General features: G+C 39.7%; 1 protein-coding gene across 18 annotated transcripts in view; it reads right to left on the reverse strand.

Moving 5' to 3' along the window:
* The window catches only part of ANK3 (ankyrin 3), a 374109-nt gene that overhangs the window by 193962 nt on the left and 162360 nt on the right, over window positions 1–17787 (reverse strand). For 6 of the 18 annotated variants that reach the window (XM_055793695.1, XM_055793689.1, XM_055793694.1 and 3 more), the window contains exon 1: window positions 14072–14445. The exons of 3 other annotated variants lie outside the window; for them this stretch is intronic. In XM_055793695.1, coding sequence (XP_055649670.1) covers window positions 14072–14185 — 114 coding nt within the window. In that variant the 5' untranslated portion in view covers window positions 14186–14445. Of the gene's footprint in view, window positions 1–14071; window positions 14465–17787 lie in introns of those variants that run through there. 9 more of the 18 variants (XM_055793693.1, XM_055793684.1, XM_055793691.1 and 6 more) reach the window with 5 other exon arrangements.

Consider the following 17787-nt stretch of genomic DNA (forward strand, 5'->3'; position numbering starts at 1 on the left):
TGAAAGCAGAAGTAAAAATTTAAAGATTTCAAAACCAGAAGCTGACCAAAGTTTTGCTTTCCTGTCAGCTAAACACCTAAGCTGATCAGCCCATATAGTTGCAAAACATTTTGCTTTCTAAAAACTGCAATCTATGACCAGCACATGGCATCATTCTTTTCTATGCATTCCAATTGCAACAGCTGATACATCTTTTGCAGCTAGAGTTTTTTAAAAGCAAAGCAAAGACAACCTTTCCTTGATCTAATGCAAGTGAGCTTAGTTCTCTGGAGGAAAAGATTTATTTCGTTCCCTCCTTCTGATGAGACAGGTGAGTTCCCATCATTTTGCAGGGTATATTACAAGTGGTTTGACTCCTTCCCACATGCACTCCCATTGCATTTGGCAGCATCATTCAGGAAAGGCAATAATGCCATGGCCCATGGGTCAAATAATTTTAAAAGTAATTCTAGAGTACAATGTAACTATATTTAAAAAACATGCAGCGCCTTTTACAGTGAAATCTTAACGTTTTTCATACATCAGAATGGAAGAAAAATGTTCTTTAAAATGCCAGCAGTATATTAACAATGAAAGGCCGAAGGACCAGCTTTCCTCCACTGGCTTCATTGGACTGTTAGTGTGCAGCGCCAGGACAGCCATCAACAGTCTCCCACAAAATGTAACTGCCCTTTTCTCATTTCAGAAGGAAGTTTGAAATCCAGAATTATTATCACTGCTCTGCTATTAAACATTCTGGTTCTGCCATTTGCAAAAAAGTGCATATTGTCATTCTGAGGTTGGTTAATACACTCCCTCTGATTTATCTCTGACTTCATCCTCTCTTGCCACCACACTTCCCCTGAGTCGCCATTAATGTCTTCTCAGCAAACTGCAGGTTGTATGCAAAATAAGGTCGCTACATATTAATCCTACTGTACTGCTAGAAAATCCTCCCTAAAGCTATGCAGCCCTGATCTGTTACTGTCAAATATAAGAACTACAGACACAGCATTGAATCACAGTAACTGGCTACCTGTGAAATAAAACTGATTCCGGGCAACCCTTATGTTAATTAGACTTCATATGTTCGATTTACATTTGCATGAGCAAAACTATCTGAAAGGCAAAGGACTGAATATTCATCTGAACAATAAATGCATTAAAAACCTGATATTAACAAAACCAACTGCTGCTACTTAACATGCATGTTTCTAAAAAAATAAAAATGCTGTTTTGAATAACTAAGACAAAACTGAACCCACAGGAAGATACAATGTATTGCAAAGTGCCAGTCAGAAGCCCCTAAAAGCTCTGTCAGGGATTTTGCTGGCTAGCTTTGTAAAGTCTCCTCCCATTCTCCATCCAGTTTTATTTTTTCACTTTGTATATTTCCTCACTCTTTCCTTCAGATATTGTTTAGTTTTAATATGAATATATAATCTGTGATTTTATTTTCCTTTTGAGATGTTACCTTTGCTCCTTTTTCAGGCAATTCTTTCAGACAACTCTTTTCTAGGAAACAGGCAAGCAGGCACAGAAAGCATGTCTTGCAAAAACTAGGACAGAGATTCTGACTTGTCAAGAAAACATGAGAAAATTTTACTGCAAATGAAGAAGACACACACAGAAAGCCATGAAGCCTAATTTTGTTTTCACCCCTAAACTTTTTAACAATTTTTTTTTTTTTTTTTTATCAGACTGCTATTTTAGGGAACAATTGCTATTTTGTAGGTGTAAATGAATTGCTCAATATCGTACCAGAAATATCTTAGAACCGACAAGCACTGATTAATTTGTGGTTACTCTTTGTATGTGGACCTTGACAAAGCATTAGGCTACATATCCACAGTATAAATTCATGCAACCAGGTAATGGATAAGAGATCTTATCTTTTCAAGGACTTAATCAGAAGTAATCTCTCGGACGTCCTCCAGTCAATTTAATTTCTCACCCTGCTATATAAAGCTGGAGGGGTTTTGTCTTTTTGCTTACTTGATAGCTGAATTTCTCCCCCTAACAAGCCAGCAGCTCTGTCTAGGGAGGAGGGGTTCACAAGGACCACTGCAGTCTCACAGCAGCAATGCAATCAGAGAGCAGCAGCCCCGCAGGCAGCACTCCCTTGCAGTATGGCTGATGCTTTCAGGGAAGAGAGCCATCCCTTTAACCATCTTATCACCCATACATCACCTGTACTGCTCATAGAGCCTATCTGCACTGTCCTGAAAGGAACCACAGGCCTCCTTGAACTCTGCAGGGTTTGGAGCCCAGTCCCCAGTAGAGACTGAGTTTTTGCTGGCTTTGTCTTATTCTGCTTCCTCCCCTCTTGGGTTTTAGCTACTGACTCAGCCTGAGCAAAACATCGTGGGTTAACAAGGAGCTCCTCAAAACAAGAGGTTCAACTCCCAGCAGCTAGTTACAGCCAAAATACAACCAAATTTCTAGGTCAGCTGCCCCAATCACTCCCTCTGTATATCTCCCCTTTAATCGCTGCTCCCATTTCAAACATCAAGGCCCTTTCTAATGCTTTAATTCCTTTTTTCTCATCTTCCTTCAAACAGATTTGTTTTAAAAGCACACCAGCTTTGTTTGCTCATTTGCATTTGGTAGTAAACAAGGAGAAAGGGGCAGCTTTGCTGTTGGGAACAAAGGGCTGTGATTTTGAACAGCTTCCCTGCGGATCTTGTTTGGTCACAGCATCTCTTGGCTTTCCAACCCAAGGCAGATTGTGCATGTGGCCTTTCAAGCTGAATTTATTGCATATGTTCAGTGGTTCTTCTAATTGGACCTATGACTTGACCACAATTCAGTGAGTTTAGCTTCAAGGATAACGGGCACTTCGGTCAACAAGAGGATACACACAATGTTATAAAATGCACTACATTTAGCCATTTTAGATTAAACTCATGCAGTTCTAAAACCAGGATTTGGACAATTTTCCTGTATATTGGGTGGGCTAAATGGAAAGGATTCAGAAAGAGCTTTAAAAACTCTTTGGAAACAACATGTGTTTCTATCTGCAACTTAACTAGTATCATCAGTCATTCTAAAACAGCCTTTAGCCAATGGCTTGGTATACTTTGTAAAAGAAAATTAATCTAAATAACAATGAATTGGAAATTTATACTGAATACCAAGGGTCATAATTAGAATTGTTACCATGCATGCTTCCTCACCACCAAAAGCTTTTTAAAAAGCATATACTTCTTTAAAAACCACATTTCTCCTCCAGAATTATGGCAAGACACCAGCAAAAACGTTCCTGAAAGCTGTGGACACAGCCAATAGGTCACACACCAGGGCATCACTGAGCAGCTCTGAGGTCATTAAAAAACTATAAACCCTGCAGAGGCCTTATATTGTAGCAATGGTCCTTATGCAAGGCATGCAAAATATATTCTATGTCAAGCACAGAAAAATAGTCAGTGTTGTAATTTGAAAAGAGAACCTTAAAATGGGTAAGAAGAAAAATATGGAGAGATTTTACAGAAAGGAAAACCAGCAACTGAATAAACTGCTGAAGATCAAACTGGAAGAGGCAGTGGGAGAATCCCCTACCGTTTGTTTGTTGCTTGAAAGACTTGGAAGTTTGCATATTTTTATGTGGGCAGTGTGTGCTGAGTGTGCAAAACATTTATTAAGCCTTCTTTAAGCATAATCAGACATTCTGACATTACAAAAAAGTAGACAGGAAAGTATCAGATAGGAACATCAAACAACATACACTTTCCCATAACTGTTAAAAAGCGTTGGCTGTTCCTAAGGCTGCCCTACTTAGAAACTTTGATTGTGCACCCACTGTCACTAGAGATGTTTTCCACTCAACATCTTTTTAATCTTTTCAGACTGGTAGAAAAACAGCAGTCTCTAGTTATCAGAATTTTAATGTTTAACAGCTTTTAAAGTGCTGGTGGTTTCAAATTAAGTGGTATGAAAAAAATTAGGGCTGCAGGTATCCACTGCATTCATTGATCCTCCTTGAAAATGTTTTCTTTGCTTAGATGGTAAAAATGTAATAAAGCCTTTCCCACCCACTTCTGAGCGATATTCAGAGTCTTGTGTAAGAAAAAGGAAACTTTCCACAGCTACTCTCCAGACCATAGTGTCTGCTACGCGTGGCCAAATAAATCCTCTTTTGGGGGAGTCTTGCTCAGCACTATAGCAAAGTGCTGCATTTACTCACACATAGACTGAGGCTTTTTTTTAACCTGCTGCACCATGACGTGCTTGGTACACATATCTCTCCTCTTGGGGGATCTTTCCCCTCAGGCGTGGAAAGCACTCCAGGCTTATTTGCCTGTGCTTCAAGGGCCAGTCAGCAGTCTATTTCTGAATAATATCTGCATTAATTTTCCTACCCTACAGTCTGGGCATGGAAACATTAGCCTCAGCACCAGAGACGATTGCTAGATTCATATAAATCCAAATGGGGCAAAAGAACGGGTTACAGACTCAGATCACCCAGACACTGATATTTCCTCACAGGCCAATGGCAAATTCAGCTGATGAGATGGCTGCAAATGCTAAACGTTCAGCTAGTGATTAATAAACGGGAAGTGATTGCGATTTCAGAGATACCATGGTAGGGTCCAGAAGGAGTGGTGATGCAGTTACAGGAGAAAGAAAAAAAACTCTCTGGGAGAAAATAAAATTATTCAACCTATGAAGGAATCTCATCCAAAGCTCCAAACGACTGTATTTGTAAGACACTCTGATTACAACCCTGGAAAAATGACTTGAAAGTTATACATAGCTTGCTATAGTCAGTAGCTTAGTTCTGCCTTTGCTTTTCTCCTAGTGAAATGCCCTGTAAATTCATGCTGAGAAATGGAGGGAATACCTATTCAGTGAATACTGCACAGCTTTGCTTTTCTGCAAGTTCCCAGAGAACACGAGACCACCTCCAGATGGGGACGCTTGGCAGCTACAGGACACGTCACTGAGAAGGAAAACCATAGAGCTAGCTGTGGCAATCTTGTTTAACCAAAGGAAGTCAATGGTGGGGATATTCTAAGTCCTGACATTTAAAAGTAAACCTCCAGAAAATGAACCATTGTGCTGAACAGAAAGTGAATTCCACAACTGTATCTTCTACCAACACCAAATAGGGCAGGCAAAATCATGGTTTATTTAGAGGGTACAGACAGGATAGCATCATTGTGGTTTCTCATTTTAATACTTCCTTTACGGAAGGAAGCATATTCCTTTAGGATATGCAGATCAGTGTGCTCTAACTGAAAGGTCGATATCAACAACTGCACTGACTTGTGAATTGTTATGAGCTTTGTGAACTCAGAACATGATGCAGAAATTACTGGTGATGCTGTCTTTTGACGAATTTCAAAAGAAGAGTTGCAGTAGCTTTAAAAAGAGCATTTAACTTTTTGATCTGTTCTATGTAATGACTTGTTCTTTCAAATTGTCTTTTCATTTAAAAAAAAGGATTTATAATTCCTTTAGGAATTAATGACAGCAATGCAACAGGCTCACACTATAAATTACATAAATGAAGAAGCTGTTTATATACACCCCCATAGTGTACCCTTCTGAAAACACCACTAACAACTTTTGGATAGCTTCTCCCTAAGGACCCAGACTGGCCAACAGCACTGGTGATGGGTTGAGCCTGGCTTTCCAGGTGCTGCTGCAGGGGAGCAGAGGGAACATGCTTCCTCTGAAATTAACCCCCTTGCAGCACCACACAACTTCTCCCAGTGTAAGCACTCCCTAACACAGATGGAGACTCACTGTGGGAAGCAAACACACTTTGGAGATGTCTGACTCAGAGCTATGGATAGACTGGTGCAAAGCACACAGTTGGGGAGTCACAACCAAATCCCTGACCACCACCTTGCCTCCTGCTCTCACCCTGCACACATATAAACTGACTCACATAGTACCTGCATTACATGTATGTTTTGCTGCACATAAATCCTTTACTTGTAGAGGGTATGAGTTTTTTTACTCACGCTGAACTCTTCAGCAGTGAGAGCTCAAAGATGCCATGCAAGCAGCTGTTTACAAGAGCAACATCCCCCAGTCTGGTGGATCACATCATCATCATTAGTGGAGAATAGTATTTGTGTAACACCCCATGATTACTCCTCAGTACTAGTGAACTACATGAGTACTTGAATTCAGATTAGTTACTAGCTGCTTTTCATCTATCAGAGTTCAAGGATTTGCACAATCATGGTGCTTACTTTTAAATATGATTATGCAAAACCAGCCACTTCAGCAGCTCCAGGAAATCCTTTCACTGCACTCAACTCAGCAACTACCTGTCTCCTCTTCCGACTTTCCTCCCAACTCTCTTACTCCAGCAGAGCCTGGGTACTTAACAACACCTAATTTCAAAAGGCAGAGGCTCCAGGGTTAAGGATGGGGCTGCAGCGCAGAGCTGAGCTGATAGGATTTCACAAAAAAAAACCCATACGCTTTTCTGCTTTCAAAAATACCTTCCATATTCTACAAAAATACAAACAACTGGCATATTATACCTTCATTCCACCTATACATATATATAAAGGTATAACAAATGAGTGTGGAATACATACATGTAATTGAAGCTTGTTTAGTGACCAGTGATTTTTTCCCTCGATATGCACCAAAATTGAGAGCTGCTCAGAAATCTGCTCAGAATCTACAAACCACAGTTTTCTGTAAGCCATCACTGATTTCTTTGCAGAAAGCAGGCAGTGATTTCGACTGACACTGGATCAGATATCAAAGTGACACATGCGTCCCCTCCTTCCCAAGGGAAGCAAATGACAAGATCACAGTGGTTTTTTGTACTTACAAATCACTGATTCCATAGATAAAGCACCAGGCACACCTGGGAGCCTGCCTGGCTCCTGGTAGAGATGGGGTCACCAGAGACACCAATTTTAACACTCCTGATGGAGATTTTGTTGAGGTAGCCTCCATCAGGCACTATGACATATGCAGATTGTGCGTCTGCATAACTTGCCATGATGGGGTAGTGGATACCTGTCAAGGTACTGACCTTCATTTCCTGCATGTGCTCATGAGAAATTGGTGTGTTAAGAGAGGCCTTGGAATATTACCACTTTTATCAAGAAGTAACTAAAGTCCTGTTAATTCCGGTTGGATAAATATGGAGTAGGATATATTCTGCACAAACTAGGATAGCAGAAACATAAATAAATCCCTTCTACCTTGTACTTATCTCTTTAATTATGAATTATTTTCAATGAAAAATTATGAACATACTGAAATGAACACTTGAACTGAGATTTAAAATTGATACATAAACTGTGATGGCACAACATATAATATATTAGACCCTTTAACTGCCCAATGAGATAAAATCCAAAACTGTGAATCAAACATAGCTGAACAAGTAAAATATTAGGTAAAATACATCATTTGGGTCATTAAAACAAAGTTTTCTAAAATAATGCTTAGCTGAAGATGACTATATAGTACAATATGTCCTGTATCTTTCTGCAACTACAAAGGCAAAATAAAGTTTTAGTTCTGGTACATAATACAAAGGCATTAAACTGTTTGTGTGTGTCTCGGAGCACTAAATCTCATGTGGGACAAATTCATGTTACTAAACAGTCATAACTTTCTAAATAACGGAGAACTTCAGCTTATTGGCAAAATTATGATTTTTTTAAAACAAACACATCCCAAAGTGAATTTTCTTTTCAATTAACAAAACAATCTTCTTATTTCAATGTAGTTCCCCTGTCCACATTAGTCTTACTTGAATAAATACTAAAAAAAATCATTCTGTTGCATTTCCCTTCCAAGTCAACATAAAGTGATACCAATCTCTGTAAAAAATAAAAACAAATGCTGAGCTCTTCCGTGGAGATCAGTAACTAGCCACCTTGTGGAGCACCGGCCAATAAAGTGGAGCTCCACACAAATACCATGCTCAGGCAACAGACACAGAAGAAAGGTTTTAAAAAGTGTTATACAATCCCAAACATCCACCAGAGATGCCAGGGCCTGATCCGCAGAACGCCCAAAGCTTTCAGCTGAAGCTGCAGGGCTGGAGGATACTCAATACCTTTGAAAACGAGGACATTGCTTTAACTCGTCTCACTTACATGCACTGAATTATCCTCTGAAGACACTTATCTTTTCCATTTAATATATAGGGCTATAGCCCACGTTAGACAACTGAAGACAGGAACAGTGTGGGGCAGCTGTATCATCTCAGCTGAGCTCATTACCTAGAAGGGTCCCCACACATTCAAGTCTAATGGGGAGGCATTATTTAGTAGAAGGCCAAAGAGGTTTCCAACTTGTCAGGCGTGCTGGACCCAACCGAACCCTTACAGTTCTCTATGCCTTTACAACAGAGTCTTGCGCTATCCCTACTGCCTCAGTCAGAAAATCCCTATTGCGACTCTACCAGTGGCCTAAACAGCTGTAGAAGATTACTGATTAGCAGCAAATCTCGCCCTTTATTGCCCAAGCTTCCACTCAAATCAAAGTGAGAATACATCAGGTTTTGTGTGGGAATTATATTTTTTTTAATACAACTTGCAAATTTTTTTCTTCTCTATTTCTTTCCTCTACCCACATCACATACACCAAGACACTGGCTCTTAAACCTCCCCCCCTTTCAGTCAAACTGTGTGTGACTGAGCCTAACACTCAATTTTAGCAGGTGCTCAGTCAGTTCCATTGGTTGACAATCCTTTGGCTCACCGTAACAAACATTTAGTGAATGGAATTGTATCAAAGTATGCACAACATGCTTAAGCCATCAATTCAGGCAATTTAAGAGCTTGAAATTAGCAGTGCTTTGACTTCTGGCACAGGGCTGAATATTCATAACTACATAAAGAGATTTTTTTTTAAAAAAAAAAATCTCTGTTCATCAAACACCAGCTTTGAACTTTCTTTTGCTTCAAAAGCATCCATTTTACCATAGAAGAGACATTTCCTCTGCCCCTCAGTGCTCTCCAAAAACCCCAAATAAAACCCAGCCTGGATAGAAAACCCAGAAGGATAAAAGACTCCATCAATAACAGCCAGGTAGTTGAAACAATATTGATTTACACTCACTGAGAGTCCAACTCTAAGTCTAAGTCACCGAGCAATCTTCCTATAATGGTAAGGTCATCCATTATTAGTCCTCCCTCTTCCCCATCTCATCCCACCAGGAGCTGGTAACATTAAGCATAACACGGTTTTTACAACCCAAACTGACATTTGCATAATAACAAATGGCCATCTGTTGTGACAGCACAATCCTGAGGCATCAAGAAGGTGAAGAGGAAAAGGTGAATGTTTTAAAACTGCCTAAATAAAAATGTGAATGTATTACAGTGCAAAAACATTTCTGGGTTTATAAACAGCAAAGTAACACTGAGCAGTGCCCACTTCAAATGATGCTGTAGTGCTACCCACACAATACAATGTAATCTTTTCATTCCTTTGGGGGTCATCTTCAAAGAAGGAATTGTTTTTCCAACTGAATAGAAACACTCTTTAACCACCAAACCCCACGCTGGTAAGAATTCAATGCTGCTAGAGATACTCCATCCACCAGTGCCCCTAAACATCTATCAAAAATAGCTTTCAAATATTTAATTAGATTAACCTCTAACAGAGCATCATGTCTACAATCAAAGATATGACTGAAATTTTCCTTACACCTAGGAAAGATTCACTGACTTCGCAAATTTTCCTTCAGGCCCTAAATCTACACAATCTCCTCATTTAGCGTAGGTCATGTTCCCAGACTGTAGAGCAACATCTGCCTGGTTTGTGCCTTAACACAAATGAATTAAGAAACAATCATCTGTGCTCAACCTCTGTAGATTCTACTACTGTCAACAAACTGTTCGGAAACCATGAAAGAGATCTCTCTGATCCTGAGATTTGTTTAAAAATAATGAAATGAATTTTTTTAAAAAATGGATGGAGATTTGTACTTGTTACCTGAGGTAAATGCCTTGAGCTTCACATTTCAAGCTTTACTTGATAACTGATAGATTTGTTTGCATGTGAACTCTGCACCAGTTCCAACCCAAACTTCTTTTTAAAACCACAGGGCAATTCATTGCAGGGGCATGTGCCTGTCAGAGAAAGAAGTATCCCTGTTTTCAAGAAACCTGCTTGATTATCACTGTGAACCAAACTGAAGAAGCCACTTGAGCTGAAGCTGGTATGCACACAACCCTTTCCTCAGGTTAATTGTGGGGGTGCAGCTGCTGATTTTTTTCAGGCTCATGAAACCTTGGCATGGCTGAGATCCATAAAACATTTGACAGCCCCAAGAGAACTGAGGGGAAAGGAAGCTGTAGGATTACTCCAGCTAGGATATGATGATGCCCTCCTGGGGTCCCGCTGCCCCTAGGAGGTGTTTCCAGCTCTGCTACCTTGGGCAGTCCAAGCGATCTCCCACAGGCCTTACAGCCAGGCGCAGAGCCCAGCCCAGAAGATGCACAAGCTCCTTGAAGCCACATGAACAGCTGCCCGCCTACAGGTTGATCATTCCTGACACAGCATTTCAATTTATACCCATTAGGAAATTGCAGGGCAATTTTTCCAGCATACCTGAAAGTATAAACCTTCAAACACTGAGCCTTACGATGAAATTACCAGGATTTGTGACATTGGCATCCATTACTCTCCCTGCTGCACACAAGTTTGTAGCAGCAGAGGATGTGACAGCAACAGCCTTTAACATCTCAGAGACGGCAGCAGCCAGGCTTTGCATTATGATCAAGCTATTCTGTGTTCCCAAAGAACATGCCAGCTCCTAAGCACTACATGCAAATGGAAACCACTTCAGTCCTGCTGAATACTGTATAAAACATAAATCATTGAGTATGTGCCAAGACCTGCCCTTCTTGTCTACTATGTACCGAACAGAGAACATAAAAAAATAAGATTTCACCTTTATTTTAGGAACAGCACTGACTAAGCAACTAATTTCTTTCCAGGCATTATTATAGGATAAGCAATTTCTAGTTTTCACAAACCAAACCATGCACAACAGAGCCACACTATAAGGAATCAAGCAAGCCGTTCTATCAATCCCCTATTATTAAGGGTGGCTTGGCTTGTTCTGTGATACCATTTAAAGCTCAGGTCTGCCCTTGGGTGTACTGAAACTATTTGCAGTGTAGGACACCGCACAACCATACAGAGGCAAAACTGCTTGAAGCTGTAATATAAAGCTGAACAAAATATACAGGAAAAGTATATCGTGCAGACCCCCTCACTGTATTCACTTCAATTGCTGGCCCCATCTCTTTCTCTTACGTGAGTTAAACTATTTAAGCTCTGAACCTCTAGAAATGTCTTTAATTCAGGCAAACAGAAAGAGCATGGTGGGCCCACAGGGCACACAAGCACAGTGTCTCTACAGAGCTCAGTGCGGCAATTTGAAAATATCTCACCTTGAAATTAAATGGGATTGGATATCATACAGGGGTTTGTTTTGTGTGTATTTTTAAAAAGGTCATTTCTCTCGTACAAGTATTGAAGCAAGCCTTAACAGAAACATTATTACACTGTAAATTGCTTAACCAGTCAAAAGCAGTGAAATATTACCCTCAGACTGCAATCCTCAAACTAAATAGGAACATAAATCAGCATGACTGTTGCTGGTATCATCACGTCTAGGACACCGGGTGCTCCCACCAGCCTTACTTTCTAACCTTTGGCTGCCTTGGTGTCCTTAATGTATAAATTATCCAGAAACATTAGCATTCTCTGTTGTTCCAATGTGACTGGAAGACCCTACAGGATATTTCTGTATACTGCTTAAGCAAAGGGTTAGCTTTGTGCAGTGTCATGTGATCACCAAAAAAAAAAAAAAACCCCGAGTACTGCTTGCTTGTGGGTGGTGCAGAGGAACAAGAAGTGACTCACAACTCATAGTGGAAAAATTGGGGGGAAAATGTTTTAAATAGTCAGGAAAGTACAAAATGGCAAACCACAATTATTGGGCTTCCTACGCCCTATGTACTGGGTGGTAAAACCATGTCTTTGCTATGAGAAGACTGATGCCCAAATGTATAAATGTTAAGTGAAGCAGTTGCAGCTTTTTGCTCCATTTTCCTAGGAAAGAGAGCCTCTACATGCCCTGAATCTGCAAAGTCCTAAGGAAAACCAGAAAGAAACTGGAATAAGTTACCAAATTCCACTGTGACATGAGGAGGCTGGGGGTGAAGGGAACCCCCAAAAAAGGCTTTGGTGCAGCAAAAGCTATTTAATCTCATTCTTAAGATACAGAAATAAAACATTGAAAAAAATCCGCACATTTGAGTTTAATAGGCTAATATTTATTCATGTGCCACTCTGGTTGCTAAGACATTTCCTTTCTACAGCCCTGTGTTGTATAAACAATAAAGCATTTTTGTCCACAGAGCAATTGTCTCACCTCACTGAATCAAGAGCCTCTCACTGCCACATCCCTTCTATATTGTTCTAATTGCAATCGGCGAGAAAGTACCCTTATACAGACAGTACATAGCTATAGTTGGGCACGCTATTGTTGAAACTGAGCACATTAAGCACAACGTGGGCTTCCTGCATCATGAGTAGAGTTAGCTGAGAGACTATACATCTTAGCTCACAAGCCATAGGTACACATGGTTGACAGGCCAGCTCCTAGAATTCTTAACTGCTGTGCTGTTTTCAGCTGTGGGGGAAAAACCCACCCTGACAGACCTGCACACAACCTAAAGAGCAGACAGGAAAAACCTCACCAATTCGGGTCAGTTTCAAACAGCAGCACCTCAAAATTGCCCCCAAAGACAGACTCCTACTTTTTCACTTTCCTTTGTATTGGAAGGTGATTCAGAAGATCTGTATGTACACATTCACACAGGAAAAATACCTAGGGTTAACACGCTGCAGTACATTCGCTGCAGCCATCTAAACAGTCTCCTAATGTGCTCACTAGAACAGAAGGCAGTGGGTTTCTTAGTGCTTTTCATTATGTATAGTACTGCCATGGCAGAGGGGAAAAAAAGAAAAGAAAAGGGCAGGGAAATGCTGACTCTCACCCAACCAAAAGATGCACATATGTTAGAGGAAATCTACATGTCATTTAGGAAGCACATGCACCACTTCTCTGAGCATATGAAGATTATCCGGTCCCCCCTTAGGGGGATTTCACAAAGGCACGCAGAAATACTACATACCCAGGTTTCCATTAAGACAACTGGCTTCTTGATATGTTCTTGAAAAATTATAATAAAATACAGCCAAAGACAAGAAATCATGGCAGGGCCTTATTTCTATGGAGCGGAGTACAAGGTGTCATTTTTAAGGACATATCCACAGAGCTGCCAAAGTGGCTGGCCTCTTTATCTGTCATTATGCCACAAACCATAACTATTTTGCTTTATACCTTAGAGAGAAACAGCAAGACTGGAATCACACAGAGGCTCCTGAACTGAACAATGAGCAATGCAGTGCCTGCTGAATTTTTCAAATCCTAGTTTGCTGGAGGGTTTTCTGCAGCTAAGACAAATCTACAGCAAAGAAAATCCAGGCTCTGCAATCTCAGTCACATATTTCCCTAACAAAAGAAAGTTGCTAAAAACAGATTGTTAAAGCCCAATTCTGTAAAACAGTTCACCCTTAGGAAAAAAGAGAAACACTGATACACCTTATTTCTGTAACATAATCCCAAAAATGGATGTTTCAGAAGCCAAACATGTGACACAGTCCCAACACAAAGAAAAAAAAATCTGCCTCCACACACATCCCTTTTAAGTACATGTATGTAAGGCTAAACTATTATGCTGTAAACCTATAAGAAAGCTCAGCATTTAACCTCACATCATGGTTACTAACTATTTTCAACTCAGAAACAGTTTGCATATCACAGTAACACAAGTGATTTATCTGGGAAATGAATGCACACCTTCTGTATCATCACTGCAATCAACTAATATCCAATTAAATATTCAATTGCTTTGCAAACCCCACAGCCATGGTTATCAATGCTATTTTACAATGTTAACAAATTACTCTGACAGCTACCAAGTTACACGCAAGAGCAAGCTTTGATACTTCAACTGCAAGGTAAGAAAATTAAAACAAAAGAATCCCTGTCAGAATTTGGCACAGATCTAGATACCTTTTTCTTGCGATCCCGGGATCTTTTCCTGTGTTTTCTTTTTTTCTCAGTTTCTTCGTCAGCATTAATTTCTAAATCCCTGTTTTTCTTTAACTGTGATGCTGCATGAGCCATAATGCATTAAAAATCCTTTACAACAATGCTCCCTTGTAAAAGGTGATTTCCTCGGGCACCTTTAGCCAGCCCTTACAGCAAATGTTCCAGTGATTGGAAGGAAATCTGTGACCAGAGCCAGGAACACATTCAGGATTCAGAGATCTCACAGAAGCTTGCAGCCACTACAAAAATACATAGTTGCAGATTTCTTCCTATACCTTTCTGTACCTGAACCTTTATAAAACAGTGCAGCCATCGTAATGCATTTAACGTAATGAAAAAGACAGCTGGGACAGAGAAAGCTGTATTATGGCTGTATCCCCTGCCACCAGCTGGAAGTGTCTAAGTGACTCCACTGAAGGGGGAATGCTGAATAGGAGCGCTTTCTATTAAAAAAAATTCCAGAACAATAACATATGCTGTAATGTATTTTCTTCACTAATCCTAAAGCGTGTTTTTAAAACCTATTAAAAAATGCAGTGTTAATGATGTACATTTCTCAGCTAGTTTTGTATGGTAAGCTATTTAACCTATAATGAAATGGAGCAGCTCCTACTTTAGGTTAACTGCTGATGGTGACAAAAAAATAAAATAAAAATTTCTTTTTACCATGGAGACCCTGACTGCATTATGTAGAAAACAATGCATGCATTGCCATATCTTAACAGTGTGTCCTTTATACCCATTTTTCAATTCCAATACATTTTGTGAGAGAGGATTACAGAAAGCCCTGTTGTCTTTTTTCCTTTTTTTTTTTTTTTTTTAAACATACTTATTACAACACATCATACAGAAAGAAAGATGCAATCACACTACTGTGTGAAACAGGCGTTTAATTCATGGGAGATTTCCTGGCGTCGTCTTTACGTGGTCAGAAAGGAAAATCAGCACTATTTCCATGTAGTTGGAAATGTACTTTTAGGCTTTTATGTCAAGGCTTGCTTCAATCATCTTACTATTTCTGCCACCTGAGTCCTCAATGACTGCAGCTTTTGAATATTCATTATGGGAGGTAAAATAGCAACAGTATTAAGGCCTGCAGGAGGATCTTTTACTAAGATGAACACAGAACAAGCATCTAGTAAATAAGGAACCATATTTTTTCCTACACAAATATAACAATCAGCAGCTTGCCTCGAGACTGCTGTTTTTAACCTTTCCCAGTATTCCTAGTAGCGTACCTCACAGTAATGAAGATGAGCATTTTAAGGCAGTCTGATTACTTGCAGGTCAGAACCAAAAGTCTCCACAAGTGAAACTGATGTATTTTACTTCATACAAGCATTTCTTTCCGGAAGAAAAAAACCAGAATTTGCAGTAAAAATAAAGTTACATTTAAATTTGAAGTGCAATTAGCCAAATATTATTGAATCTTCAGAGTGTAACATAAAATCCAGAAAGGTTTCACAGGGTTGTATATATTCTTCCCCTGAACTTGAGAGAAGTTTTCTCAATCCAGGTTGTTGAGGTCCAGTAAGTGACATGTATCCATTGCTTTAGTTTTCACATAACATGGCTAAAAGTAAAACAACATTTTAAATCTCCAAAACAAACTACCTTGAACACACTCTGTGTTGTCCAAAAGGCAGCTACATAGTGTACTGTTTGTCTACTGTTCACAGGCTAATAAACTAGGTTTTAAAAGTTGTTTATTATGGAATGACTTAAGAAATGCGCAAGGATGGAAACCACAGTTACGTGACCTTAGGGATCTTTCTTCCTGATGCAGTAAAATCACAGGTTCCTGTCTGTATTCAAAACTCCCCGTACCTACACACCACCATGTACCTCTCCCTAATCCTCCCTCCTCCACATCTGAAAGACTTCTGAAGACTCATATAATGCTGCCTTTGGAAAGTTGTGGAAAGAGGAGTGTTGCACTTGGGCAACGCCTGGGTTTGAACCAGTAGTAGTAAATTCCTGCTTCTTCATGTACTATGGAAGCTTGAATAAACATATTTCTATTTTTAAAGATGCAAAGAGTATCCTCTGAAGGATGCTCAAAGCACGCTTTCAACTGTAAGGCACAACTGCAAGCAGTCAAAGGCCACATTCAGGCAGGTATTTGGATTTTGGCCCAGCTGCTCAGTGAAGCACAGAGCAGCAGTGAGAAGACTCTTGTACCACGGGAGCCCTACTGGAGAGGAGAACTGGGCAAAGCTGCTGACTTAGGGGGCTGGAGAAGCTATCTCAGGGACGCTGGTGGAGTTTCAGCGGGAAAGGGAAGACCACCCTGTGCCTATTTAAAAAAAGAAAAAAAAGGAGTTAAAAAAAAAAAAGGCAAAACACTCTCTAGCTCACAAGCTGCCTGCGTGACCTTGGCAGTTATTCACTCTGAAGCTCAGTTCTTCCCCTGTAAAATAAAGTTGACATTCGTTCCCCTGTCTGACAGAACGCTGTTATTAGGAGGGAAGTGCTTAGAAAGTACAACAGGACCAGAACTGAAAATGGATTCAACAAAATTCAGTAGAGTTGCATCCCTCTTATTCCCAGCACATTTCCATCTGGATTTGGAAAACTCATGAGACTTTGCCTTAGGAAACCAACTTCTTATTCAAGCCAAAATGAAGTGAATGCTGCTGTCATTCACTGCTTGCTGGCTAATCCTGTGACATTCATAAACTTTTTACCCATACTAGCCTGTAATTTATGCCTAAATAACCTCATTAAATGGAAATACAAATAACGTATTATAAAGTGTTATATGTTTAAAATACTTAAAGCAGACTTTTTTAAATGTAGGCACAGAGAATAATGTGCACATATGCAGTTTAAAAGCCCTAACGGCACCTTATGCACAGGCCATATTCTATGCAGGTAGAAATCAACCTGAGCTTTTATTAATGAGAATAATTCTAACAAATGAGGATAATAAGTGGCCTCACCTAATCCCTTGAGATATGCATAAATGCAAGGATTTTACAAGACAGATAAGGACTGTTTCATCCCAAGTATCTTTGCAGCTAATTAACCAACTGGACCAAGCACGTAGATTTTATTTTTGTTAAATGTGGATTACAATCCCTGCTTGAACTGCAGAGTCCAATCTCCTCCTGAATTAGATTTCAGGAAGAAAAAACTACTTTTCAAGCCAGGATTTTGAGAAATTATATCTTAGCTAGCAAAGTTACAGTCAAACAAAATAATAATAAAAAAAGATCCTTTATATTTTGTGCAATACTAGGGAGATTCCGTGTTGTTTGCAGGCTGGAACAGTCTCAAACAGAAAAGAGATTACAGAAAAGGTGTAAAAGATTCAGATCCCTGTGGAAGAGAGACTGTACATGTATAACTTCTGCTTTTGGGGAAATGGTGAACTGGCATCATTCACTGGAAGGTGATAAGGCACTACCAGACAAAAGTTGGATGAAGCGTGAAGGTTTTCATGCCAGATATGTCATAACTCACTTCAAGGGAATTAGGTACCGGAATACCTCATTAAGTGCTTCTTTTCAGACTTCAGTAAAATAATTAAGCTATTTGATTTCACCCTTAATTACAAAGTTAATGAAATGCCAATGAGTGTTTCAGCAGAATCCATAGGGTCTTGATAAAGGATGATAAACTGTATCTTAGTTGAACAATGGGAAATTTACACTTTCTGTTAGCGCAAGGATAAT

This window comes from Falco peregrinus, chromosome 1 (genome assembly GCF_023634155.1).
Source record: "Falco peregrinus isolate bFalPer1 chromosome 1, bFalPer1.pri, whole genome shotgun sequence".
Classification (NCBI taxonomy): Eukaryota; Metazoa; Chordata; class Aves; order Falconiformes; family Falconidae; genus Falco; species Falco peregrinus.